Genomic DNA, 12,951 nt, shown 5'->3' on the forward strand with positions numbered 1-12,951 from the left:
TCTCATGTTGTTATTTTAAAAGTTCCAAACTCAAGGCCTACTCTAGACTGGGCCTGCATATTTTCTCTTTGAGCAGTGTTATTTTCTTTTCAGGGTTAGTATAAAACCATCGCTGAAACTCCGACATTCACATTTCTTTCCACTGTAAACATAAAGTGACTGATGAAGTCTTAGTAAAGTGGTTACCTTCTGTGTGTGTTTAAAACTTTTGCTCCTAGCTCAGGGTCCTTAAAATCCCTGTTCATTTAAGAATTGGTGTAAATTAGATGTGAATGAACGTCTAATACAATCTATTACCTGATGTCTAAAGACTGAAATCAACTTTCTGGATTATGAAAATATAGTCCAGTTAAAGTTCCAGTATCCTTTTCACAATAGCAAACAAACCAAGACCTATAATTATCAGTGATGTTTACATAATTAACGGTATTTGACGATACCCAGCTGGCTAAGAAGATATCTTAGCTTCAAATTGAAAATTGAAAAATAAAAATATAGAAAAGTGATACTGCACCCATGCGTCCTTTAAGCTGTTGCTTCACTGTGTGAACTTGATTCCTCCGCATATGATGTTAGTCGTAATGCAGCAAAGATGGTAAAGAAAACCCAAAAAATAACATGCTTGCTTTGCCGCCTGCCGGTCGGATCTTTGGATAGCCCACTAAATATCGATTTACTTTCATTTTGCAGCAGCCAAGAGTTTGCTTAAGAAACCAGATGGAGTGAAGGTAGGTTTCCTCCAAGCTCTATATTTACTTTTTTCAGATGTCCGAGTTATTCTCTCTTCAATATCATATTCATCCTTATTCTACTTGGAGACCCTAAGGATGACTTGGCATTCCAAGAGTGCGAGGAAGAAAAATGACTGTAAATTTCACTTTTTAAAAGTTAACAAGGAAAAAGATATTTTGCTGAATCCTTTACTTTTCCAGCATTAAGCATGACCAGCATGACCAGTTGTGGTCATAAAAGAATCACACTTGCTTATGGAGCCCTAATACTCCATGTTTAACCCTTGTTTGGCTCTGTGTTTCCATGATGATCTGAAGCTCTGTGCAGTCACGGGAATGTCAGGATGGAGAGGTCTGAGTAGTGGTGGGCCAAAGCCAGTCTGTTCAGAAGCAGTCTGGGGTGCGAAACTCTTAGGTAAGGAGCCACCTTCATTAAGATTTAGTAACCACTCCTCTCCGACCATAAAGGGTGAGGGCATCTCGCAGTTGACTGCCCTGAATAAGTGCTTTGAAACAGAGCCGGAAAGCCAGTTAACAGCACATTTTATTCTTTTTTTAGTTTTTTTTTTTTTTAGCTCTTGGGATCCCTAAAGGACGAACAAAAATTTGATCCGTAATTCAACAATTTCTTCCTTCTCTAGCCAGCCTAGTGTAATAGAAATTTGTCTTTGAATGGAAATAGCTTGGCATTTAAACTATTTTTTTTTCTTTTCAGGGAACCACTCTAAAATTTGATTTTTCAAAAGATTAACCCCTTCTTCACCCACAGAGATACTGTGTTCAAACTCTTTAAGTGCTTTAAGGTTCTTGAAACCAAATCAATGTTTGATTATTTGAACTCAACCCAAAAATGTAAACAGTGGGAAAGTATAGAGTAGAACTGCATTACTCAGACACATTTTTCATTCAGTTTAAATGGGTCAGGCAAATCCTATTCAGTTTTGAGATTTGGGGATTTCAAGTACTTCTATTAGGGAAATATTGGTGCTTTACTTAAAATTGCTTTCTCAACCTGATTTCCTATTTCTGCATCAGTTTAGACTGCACTAATGGCAGTTAATATCGATTTTGATATTTGAAGTTTTCCAGGTATTTCAGTTCTTCATTATCTTGTGCAGATGTAAAGCAGTGGCAACATTCCTGCATAAATCTGTAGTGTCCCAAGTGCTTAGTAAAATGCTCTGAACAGTAAGCATTCAATAAATACCATTGATCGATTGATTTACCGTACTTCTAATTTGGAAAGGTCATTCCCAACCAGCCCCCATCTCAAACTTTTCCCCTCCTCTAGTTTAGTCCTTTTTGAAGTCAAAACTATTCTATACTCCTTGTTTTGATACTAAAATTCAACCGGTCACATTTTCTTCTTTTCCTTTTTCTCTGACTGGTCAATTCAGAAAAGGAAGTCCAGTTCGAGTGTTCAGATGATGGTGAGGATCTCTATCTGACAGATTTTCCCTCCTGTTAAACATTCACTCTGAGATCAAAAAGTTCTCTTTACAGCTGTTAGTGTAATTAAGTTTTAGGGCTTTAAAAATGGAAAATGTTGACCCGTAGCAAAAAGTCCTACTTCATATGTGACAGAATAAGACATTTTACATTTCTTTTAACTCCGTTTTCTGAAGTTGAATGCCAGAAAGGGGATGTAGCTTTAGTCAGTGCATTCAAACCATCTTCCATCCCAGGGGCCCTCCTTTTTCATTAGTCTTAGAATTCATTTTATTCTTACTGGCCTTCATTAGCGGAGTCATTCTTCAATTTTAAGTATCAAAGATTAACTTTAACTACAGAGAAATATGGAAGTCGACCCATGCCTCACGAAAATGGTTCAACACACCATTTAAACACTAGATTCAATTTTAAAAAAGAAGCATCCTGGCTCCTCCGCTACTGAAAACATGGATCACCTTCAAAAAGCCAGACTTTTTTTTTTCCTATTGAATCTATCTTTAATTGAACACATAAGTAGTATTTGTAACTTCTAAGGCAAATTGTACCAGACTTTCATTTTGAGTTTCTATTATGTTTTCTTGTAACAAAAAATACTATTCTAAAAGGTATACTTTGCTGACCAGAAATTAGGTTTTTTCTTTTTTTTTTTTAATAGTGGAGTGTTGATTATTGCACATATATTTTTTCTCTTATAAGGTTTCAGTTCACACCTGGTTATAGTGTTATATTTTATTCTTCCTAGCATTTTGTACAGTGCTCTGCACACAGAAAGTGCTTAATAAATGCGATTGACTGGTAAAATTCAACTGAAAGAAATGATTGGCATATAGACTCTTTTATTTCACTGACTTGTACTGTGGATTGTTAGACAATATGATGGCAAAGTAGACTAACCCCACTTTCACAAGGAAAGCACGCTTAATGTATGGGCTTATGTATGTACGGCCACTGTGACTAAAACAGGGTAGTTCTTGGCAACCATAATTATTATAGCTGAAGGAACCAAAATTCTTCCTCAAAATAGAAGGACTTGAAAGCTTAGCGTTTTGACCACCCATTGAAATACGTTTAACACTTACTCAATGTTTGCTGTCCTCCAGCTGTGTGAAAGCCCAAGTGATTCTTGCCAAGTTTTTTCATTTGTAAGAAATAACTTTCCTATGCATTTTTCCCATTTTCATCAATCCTAATCTGAATTATGTATTTCAAGTCCCATATTAATAGTTGCAGATATTTTTCTTCACTTTTTACAGATGTACCGCCTAAGTTAACTTTTATGCATTTTGACAGCGGCTAAATCAACAGATAGTCGAAATATCTGTGGTTTATTTATAAAGTAGGTCCTAGTCCTTGGCACCAAAAAACTTTTCCTTCCTTCTATCCTATGACATGGGGGCTCACATTAGCACACAATCATGTGTATTCGCTAAGCATAATTCAGCAAGTTTACTGTTCAGAGATGAATATTATGTTGTATCAGCACTTAATGGATGTTTTGGTAGAATTTTCAGGTTTAAAAAAAAACAGAAAAAAATGGAGAGAAGCAAAGCAGGTTAAATTTATATAGACTCTCATTAGTACTGAACAAGTCTTCATTTAGTTTATCTGACCTTTCTGGTGGTGGCCTGATGATTTTATCTTGAATTTTTCAGCACAGTTTAGGTAAAATGATATAACTTGTTTCTCTAGATTCCACATTATTTAAATTCTTAATTCTTTATGAAGCATTCACATTGTTTACAGAGGTTTTTAAAAGTGGTAAATTTCCATCCATGTTTAATATTCATGCTACAGCTTCTTCATTCCTGCCTTTCAAATGATATGTTGCTTTTTAGACTTCGCATCTTTAGAGTTATGACTATAATAATAGAAATAATACTTCTCCTTGCCTCAGTGTCCTCATCTGTGAAATGGGGATTAAGACTGTGAGCTCCATGTGGGACAGGGGCTGTATCCAACCTGATTAGCTTAAATCTGCCCCAGCACTTTGTAGAATGCCTGGTGCATAGTGAGTGCTTAATAAATGCCATAGAAAAGACCAAACCAAAGTTTTCAGGGGTAGTTATACTTATTATTAAGGGTGTCTGTTTCTTATTCTTTTTACAACAGCTGGAGGAAGTTGATTTACCATTTATTAAATTTGGCAGTTTCTGTCCCAGGTTTGTTCCAAGCAGATAGGAAAAGATTCGTAAATCATTTCCTTAGGATAGCAGAAATCCAAGACCCCAGAGTGAGCAGAGTCCATCTGACAAGATTCCTAGGACAATCAGAAACTCCAACTAAAGACATACTCTGTAGGGGAACAAAAACTGAATGTAACTGCTTCAAACAAATGCATATGATCATATCTTGTTTTTCTGTAGCGCTTTTATTTTTCCAAATTGTTTTCAGTCGGTTTTCTCATTCACTCCTCATAGAGTACTGTGAGGTAGGAATAGATGTATAGATTGTATAGGAAACTGAGGCCACAGAGCTGATGTGATGTACCCAAGTTATACAGCTGGCCACGGCAGAGGAAGTAGAATACAGGTATACCCTGTCCCATGCCTTTTCCATTAGGGCACAGTAATCCAGTAAATGCAGATTTTTCTGTGAGGAGATTGAAAAGCAGAGTTACTTGGCTTGTGCCATTAAGAAGCACACGAGTATTCTAACGTTCTTTTATTTCAAAGGTGCATTGATTTTTCTCCGTGCCCCTTTGTTGCCTCTGGCAGCATTCACCATAGGTCTACTATGATACTTTGTCTGGTTGATCATTCCCAAGGTAAAGTGGTTGACAGGTTACTAATGAGGTTAATTACCTGATTCCAGTCACTCACAGAGATGGGGTGCTGTTAAGCTGGAATATATATATATATAATATTCGTCAGGTTGTCCAGACAGACCAATGGTCAAATCCTAGGCCTTTATCATTCTCCATTTTAAAAACTGAAAAGGTCTGTTTCTGCAGGAATCTCATCAGTGCTTTTATTTCATCTAAAGCAAGAAATTCTTAACTAACTGGGTAGCCACAGAAGCTTATGCCTCACCCAGATAGAGCCTATCCGTTATTTGTTTAACTAGTGACTTCAAGCCCAAGAAATAAACGAATGGAGAGAAGCAAGTATGGTCTCCTGAAAAGAGCATTTTATGGGAAATCAAGAAGCCCAGGTTCTAGTCCCAGCTCTGTCACTGACCAGGGAGTGTGACCTTGGGCGAGTCACTTACTCTCTCTGGACCTCAGTTTTCACATCAGTAAAACTGGTGTTAAAACACCTCCTCTCCCTCCCTTTTAGATTGTGAGCCCTTTTGGGGACTGTTACTGTGTTTCCTCTGATTTTCTGGAATCTAACTCTGTCCATGGCACATTGTAAGTAGTTGATAAATACCTTAATTATTTATGACGAGGATGTACCACTTAATGCTAATGCACAGTTGTAATCAAGGAAATCAAAATGCAACATGGCATCTCTCCTTAGCTCTCCAATTTTAAATGTTAACTCCTTTGCTGAAACTCTTTACCTGTTCATTACCGTGGCGCAGCTGAGCGAGCCATGTTTGTTTGTCAAAAGCAATGCTGAATATAGCCTGTTTGTGTTAACTATCAGGATTTCTAGGACTGGTCACCAAACCTGCCTGTCATCACTGTTCCTTTTGAGTTCATCAGTTTCATCTTCAGCAGCTCTTTATTTCCATGTCTATATCTCTACATAGACGTGTTGCAGAGAGAGATTTTGCCTGTCTGGAGGTTTAAGGCTTGTCTGTTTCTATTTTCTGTATACCTACAGATAAACAACAAAGCCAACGTGGTAACCAGCCCCAAAGAAAATATACCCACCCCGGCGCTGGTATACCTGGATTCTTCTTTTCAACCCGACTTAAGTTCTTCACTGTTTTCTGTTGTTTCTCCCTTTGGCTTTCACTTTTCCTTTGCATCCTAAGATCTTGAACAAGTTGCTCATTTCTCGTGGTTTGCATTTTTCATTTGTTTATTTGCAAGGAATTCAGTTTCCTAGCAAAGTGCATTTCTAACACCAGATATGTCAACTCAGAATTCGACCCCATATTAAGGCTACGGGGGCCCAGGGGTCTGTCTGCATGCTGTGTCAGTAGGGAATTAGAATGTGCTTTGGTTGCTATTAGCTCTTCTCTTGGTGATACTTTTAGTTGGTTTAAATGACTGTTTTCCTTGGCATAATTTTGGCATCAAGGAGAGCTAATAGGATTCTTGCTAGGCAACAACCAAGTAGACCTTATTCAGATTTCCAGCGCTGCTTTATTTGAAAGTCAGTAGAACTTGTCAAGGTTTTTCTTACTGAGATGAAGAGGCACCTCACTTAGAGTATGGTTGGGTTCCACCGTTGCACTTTGAAAAGATTTCACGTGATGGAAAATACACCTGGAACTTGCTAGTTATTGACAGGATTCTTGCCCAGTTTCACTTGATCTCTTATCAATGATGTCAACTCTCCGTTGTCCAAGCTAAACGAAAGGCATGGTTATGACAAAAACAATGCAGAACAGCGTAGGCAATTTGGTCCGTTTGGGCAAGAGGAGAGTGTTGGCCATGGGATAATGGTTCCCAGAGAAAACTGCTGTTGTGGTTGGCAGGTTTTAAGCTATGGGAGATCTGAGGAATTCCCAGCTGTTTGGGGGGAAGGGGGGCGGGCAGAAAGATCCTGCATGAATCCAAAATGTGGCTAAGTGAAAATTGACTAATTCCAGCATGTCTCAAAATAACAATCTGTGAATCTCAGGATGTTTTTCCCAAGCCATTTTCTTCTCTAGTGCATAGCTCTCAATTGTTTTTCATTTTTAAGATGTTCTTGTATCACTAACTTCACCCAACACTACCACCCGAGTTTTTGAGTTAATACTCAACTAATTCAGATCCTCCACAGTATCTGTGCACCTATAGAACTTCAGAATGCTATGAATGCATCCTTAGCTGAGTATCCTTTCAAATCCTAGCTGACTGGCATTTGCAACATCAATTTTAAGGATAATAGGAAGGACATACGAGTATGAAATAACAATGAAGTGCATCTCTGAGACAATGCTCGCCTACAGGGCAGAGAGATGCCCAACTCTAAATCTGTTCTGATCATCCTAGGCTCCTCCCCAACCCCCGGTCCACACTATTTTAAACCTGTAGAGAGTTGTTTTCCAGGAGTCTGTGATAAATCAGTTAGGAAGGGAAACCCAGACCAATAAAAAAGGGGCTGTGTTTCTGCTCTAAGGAAGAAACTGTGAAACAGTGAGTGCCTCTTCTGGTCTCCAAGACTTCAAAGATGTGTATATGTGTTGATCATGAATAAGGTCTTTGCATGCCGCTACAGTAGGGAAGCCTAGGTTGGGAAATTCCAGGAAGGGAACCTTGGATGTGAGATCAGATCAGTCTCATCCTCTGCCAACAGTTGACGTTGCTTGGCCCTGGTCACTGTTTTAAGCACTTGTCGGCTGGCTCGTCCTGCTTTTCCTGCCCAGCTACAGAGGACACATTTACCAATGCAAACTCTTTCTTTCTTTATTTGTTCTCACTCAGGAGCCCCAAACCACTGTAATCCACAACCCAGATGGAAACAAGGTATACAGAAAGAATAAACTACAGTTTGCTTTCATAAATTATCCATTTCATCCACTCCAGGCTAAAATGAGTCCATGACCCTGAATTTACACAAGGGATTCTTTCTCTTCTCTCTCTCTCTCTCTCTTTCCTTTATTTCTCTTTCTCTCTCTCTCTGTCTCTCACCTTCATTACCCTAATTTTAGTGAGCTGGACATTTACTTCTTTTGAAAAAGAAACCTCCTATCAGCAAAGTAAAATAAATTGTCATTTTAGTGTTCTAATTAGCAGGGGATATTTTTAGGAACTATATTTACATCACTTTTCCATAAGATAATTGTGATGCTGAAGCAAAATCCATCTGCTAAACCTTTTCTCCGCATGTTTGTGCGTCACACCGTGGATCTCGTTTGTGCATGGGTGTTTGAGGTTTTTGTCGGTACCACATGGAGCTTTTGGTGAAAGTGTTAAGAACTGAGTTGATGTAGCGTTGCCTTGATTTAATTAAGCTTCTGTCTAAGTTTGGTCTGCTTTGTCATCACATAATCTTTTCCCATTCCCCCCCCCCCCCCCCATTGATTTGAACAAATATATTGCTCTGCATGGATTGCAACAGACCTGAAGAATTTTATTTTTTGTGCCTTGTCATTTTACAGTGTTCTTGAAAAAGATATTTTACTCCTCATCCTGAGGAATGATTGAATGATCAGGTTTTTGTTATACCTGAGTGTGAAATTGTGTAGATACTGAGCATGGTAGCAATTAATTAGGGTGGGGAAAGTAACTACACATGCATACATTTCAAAAGGATGAGGGGAGAACTTTTCTAAGTAGATTGCATGTCATTGATTCATTTTTTACAGTCCATAAAGCAATAATGTTTATTTTCCAAACTCGTCAAATACTACGTGCAGTCATGGGCCATATTTCTCCTCCCCCTCAGTATCAAACCGTGAAGCATAACGTTTAGGGAGCATTAAAGCAAACAAAGCGTGGGGAAAAAGAAAAGGTGTATAAGTTCAGGCATGGCAGTTGAGAGACCCTGTGTCCCTGAAAGTCTATAGATGGCCAGGAAAATCACTAATGAAACACAGGTTGTTATTAAATGTCATCAGCAAATGGAAAGATCAAGCATGGCGGCTGGAATGGATGCTTCTGGTACTAGCTACATCCCTTGTAAGGGCAGTGGCATGCTACCCCTTTGTCACACTACATTTCTTCCCTTTTATCAGAGCATGGTGCTGTTAGGGAAGGTACTTTTTGTACAGCCTGGATTGAAATGCTACATCAGTCAGGAAAAGCATGGGGATTCTCGTGTTTGATCTTGTGTCTGTGGGACCTAGGTGCTGCTTAGTGTCTACATTTGTGGTTTACGTTTCAGTAACATTTCATATTTTTATTCTTTTCATTGTTTTGACTTGTTTTTTTAAGACTAATCAATTTCTAAAGGGACACTGACAAAAGGTTTTACTTTTTAATAAAAATTATATTTTCATCACTAAGTATAGGGCCACAGATTGAAAGGGGATAAAATGTAGTTTTTGGTTTATCCAAAATCCTGTGTACATATTTCTCATGAGTGCCAGGGGAATAAAATCCAATTAGAGTATTTACGTTGGACAGATAAATTCAACCAAATAAGAAGTTGCTTCTGTTAATGTTCCTCAATGAAGGCAGTGTCCTTTTAGGTGATTTTACTAATCATTCACTCCATTGATAATATTACTGAGAACTCTGTAGATAGCTTGGCCTTTTCATTAAGGGAGCAAGTCAGTGGCATTGTCGCTCTTGTCTCTAGTTTTGAAATTCTTCATTAGATAAATCTGTTAGCCACTGGAGCGTCAGAGAGTTGATTACAATTTCAATTCACCCCAACAAACTCGTAAAAAAACAGCCTTTACCAGATAATGTACACACTGAAATTTCTTATCACAAACCTCTTTCCACTCTCAGGAGAACTAATGGGAAACAAAGATAATGCTGGTAAATTAAAAGTTGCATTTGTTTTTCAAAGTTGATGTTCAGTGTGCCAAAAACTACAGTTTCTGTAAGTATTCAACAGATTCCTTCAAACAACTGGGTAGTTCAGAAACCGGACATCCAAGTATTGGTTGTGTCGAGATGCTCCCTTTTGAAATGGATAGATTGAGACGTTTTATTTCAGTGAGAACCCCGTTAATATATATGATCATTTGCATGTAAATACATCCGCCCGGCCCGCTGGCCTGCTTGAAAGGTCTTTGCATGATCTGTCCTCCACTGACCGTACTGCCCAGATGGCAGCTGTATGAATAAAACAGCCAGGCGATAATCCACATTTCAACTGTATTTGCTTTTCAACAGGAGTCCACTGAGAGCTCCAACACGACCATTGAGGATGAAGATGTGAAAGGTATGCTTAAAAGTGAAACAAGGATATGCACAACCCTCACACGAACATACTGTCTTTGGTGAATCAGCAGGTATAAATGATTAGCCAATATTTGAAGGACATATGCTTCTAGTTTTAATTCTGCATGTCAATTTGGGGTTTTGACAGCCTCATTTGGTACTCATGAAAATTTAAGTACCACTTTTGTGTACTTCGTATGTGGAAATTATGTTCCCTGAGAATAGTCGTGGCAGCTGAAGAATGTTATTTCATGGGACAATTATAGCAGCAGGGAGATAAGATTAGAACCCTGGCTGTGTTTTTGAATACAGCATACATCTGTTGAAAGAGCCACTTTTTTTGTGAAACTGCAGGTAGCCTTCCTGAGCAAGCTTGCTATGGGTATAACAATATATATGTCTGGCTTTACAGTTTTGCCATTCTGTGAAGTTGTGAATTTTTCCATTTCACACTTGTTTTGCATTCTGTTCAGATGCCAGGGTCCTTCTTGAGCCTGATGCTGTCCATGACCAGCATTTTTCACATATTAACTATTGGTTGTTAGTGTTTGGGACCCATTTTTAGAGCCGTACTATTATATTGCTTCCTCACCCTCTCCTCCGGTGTTCCATTTTGGTGTGCTTATTTCTGTTGAAGTTGCTAACTGTATGGCTTTTCTTGCTAATACGATACGTGTAGTTTTGTTTCATAAAGGCCATTTTATTGAGCTGCAACAATGGTGCATGAGCACTGGGCTGGAACGGTGAAAAGGATTAGGAAAGTATGCAACCGAAAGATTTTTCGCGTAAATAGCACTGTAAAAAGTTATCCTTTGAATTCTGCCGCGTTAGTGCGGGTGTGCTTATGACTGAACCGCATTATAGACTTAAAGGGACTGAATATTTTCAGCAGCCACACGAGTACGAATGGACACTTTGGAGTAGTGGGGGCGCATGGTTTCAGTTGATTGGTTTCCCAGGGTGACATGTGATGGCATTTGCAATTTGGTTGTGTAAATCAATTGACAGGATCCATTATAATGTCTTGCAATTGTAATAATTTGGGATGGCTAGGAGAGGAGATTACTGGTGAATCAGTATGACTTGTTGAGTCACAATTGTTGAATCAGAATTGACTGAGTCGTTGCTTTTCCGAAATGGTCACGTCCGGTGATCCAGGTCCTAGAATTTCTACTGGTGAATTTTCCCATCCCTAATCGTATTGGGCAGGGGGAGATATATATATATATATCTCCCCCTGCCCGACACATATATATATGTATATGTGTGTATATATATATATTTGTGTGTGTGTGTATAGTAGAATTGGCTTTGCATTTCCTCTTTGGGTCCATTGGATGGCCTACTCAAACAGTGCTTTTGCACTTTTACTCATAGTTCCTTTAGTCAGTTATAGACCTCCCAGTCAAAACAGAAGGTCCTCTTTAAAAATGTTGTTACCCAGCTGGTGATTTACCAACACTGAAGTCTTTCACTGGTCCAAAGAAAAGGTAGGGCAGGAAGACAGAGAAAGTCCTTGCAGCTCTGCAGTGTTTACCCAAGGTTTTTTGGTTTGTTTTTGGTTTTTAAATGGTATTTGTTGCACTGACCGTGTGCCAGGTACTGTACTACGTGCTTGGGTAGATACACGCTAAGCAGGTTGGACACACTGTCCGTGTCCCACGTGAGCCTCACAGTCTTAATGCCCATTTTACCGATGAAGTAACCGAGACGCAAAGAAGTGAAGTGACTTCCCCAAGGTCGCACAGCAGACAGGTGGTGGAGTCAGGATTCAAACCCAGGTTCTCGGACTCCCAGGCCCACGCTCTATCCACTAGGCCTCGCTGCTTCTCCCAGCTCCCTTTGCACTAGGCAGTGCCGCTAATCCCGACTCCCACACTCCTTTACCCTTGGCCCTTCCCCATTTCGATCAATCGTACGTATTGAGCATTTACTGTTTGAAGGGCACTGTACTAAGCACTTGGAAAAGTACAATGTAACAATAAAATGGAGTCGGTAGACACGTTCCCTGCCCGCAACTGAGTTAGCACGGTATTCTGCACACAGTACGTTCTCAATAATATAATTGTTGGGAAGTATTGTTGGTGAATTATTTAATAAATCATACAGTGTAGAGGAGGAGTAATGTGCGAAGCACTGTACTAAGTATCAGGATAGATACAATATAAACAATTTGGACACAGTCCCTATCCTTTTGGGGGCTCTCAGTCTAAGGAGGAGGGAGAAAAAGGTATTTAATAGTCATTTTACAGATAAGTAAACTGAGGCCCAGAGAAGTTAAATGAAGTTAAGTCACATAGCTGGGATAAGAACCTTGATACTCTGACTTCCAGCTCATGTTTTTTTCCATGGGGCCACACTGCTTCACATACCGATCTCACTCTCCTTTGAAGGTCTGCTGTGTAGGAAATTCCACAATCTCCCTTCGTACGGGAACCACTGCTTCATGACCCCACGTAGTTGGTTGTTCCCGTCGCCTAGCACAAGTCTCTCTCACGGCAGGTTAAGCCTTTCTCGTTCCGTTGACTCACGCAGGTCTCCGAGAAAACTGTTACCAGTCTCTCGAAAAGAAATTCGAGAGAACCAAGAGCAAGTGACATCAAACTCGGCTCTCTGTTTTACTATCTTTGTCTGCGGGAACCTCTGAGCCAATTACTCCTTCTTTCTTCACTTGTCACAATATTCTGCTTCCACAGCCCTCTGATTCAAAACTTTCTAGGGAGTATTTGGCAATGGGTGTACATCCTATTCCAAATCCTCATTTAGCAAACCCACTCAGAACGGCTCCTTTCTTCTCCAAGGGAAATGACTGTACTGGCTTTAAAATTAAAA

General features: G+C 39.4%; 1 protein-coding gene across 11 annotated transcripts in view; it reads left to right on the plus strand.

The window, feature by feature from the left end:
- CAMK2D (calcium/calmodulin dependent protein kinase II delta) overlaps positions 1 to 12,951 on the plus strand; it is a 257,409-nt gene that overhangs the window by 204,877 nt on the left and 39,581 nt on the right. For 3 of the 11 annotated variants that reach the window (XM_007670171.3, XM_029077177.1, XM_029077180.1), the window contains exons 13-16: positions 691 to 728; positions 5,951 to 6,010; positions 7,708 to 7,749; positions 10,072 to 10,120. In XM_007670171.3, coding sequence (XP_007668361.3) covers positions 691 to 728; positions 5,951 to 6,010; positions 7,708 to 7,749; positions 10,072 to 10,120 — 189 coding nt within the window. The remainder of the gene's footprint in view (positions 1 to 690; positions 729 to 5,950; positions 6,011 to 7,707; positions 7,750 to 10,071; positions 10,121 to 12,951) is intronic. The other 8 variants (XM_029077178.1, XM_029077181.1, XM_029077179.1 and 5 more) reach the window with 4 other exon arrangements.

This window comes from Ornithorhynchus anatinus, chromosome 12 (assembly GCF_004115215.2).
Source record: "Ornithorhynchus anatinus isolate Pmale09 chromosome 12, mOrnAna1.pri.v4, whole genome shotgun sequence".
Taxonomy (NCBI): Eukaryota; Metazoa; Chordata; class Mammalia; order Monotremata; family Ornithorhynchidae; genus Ornithorhynchus; species Ornithorhynchus anatinus.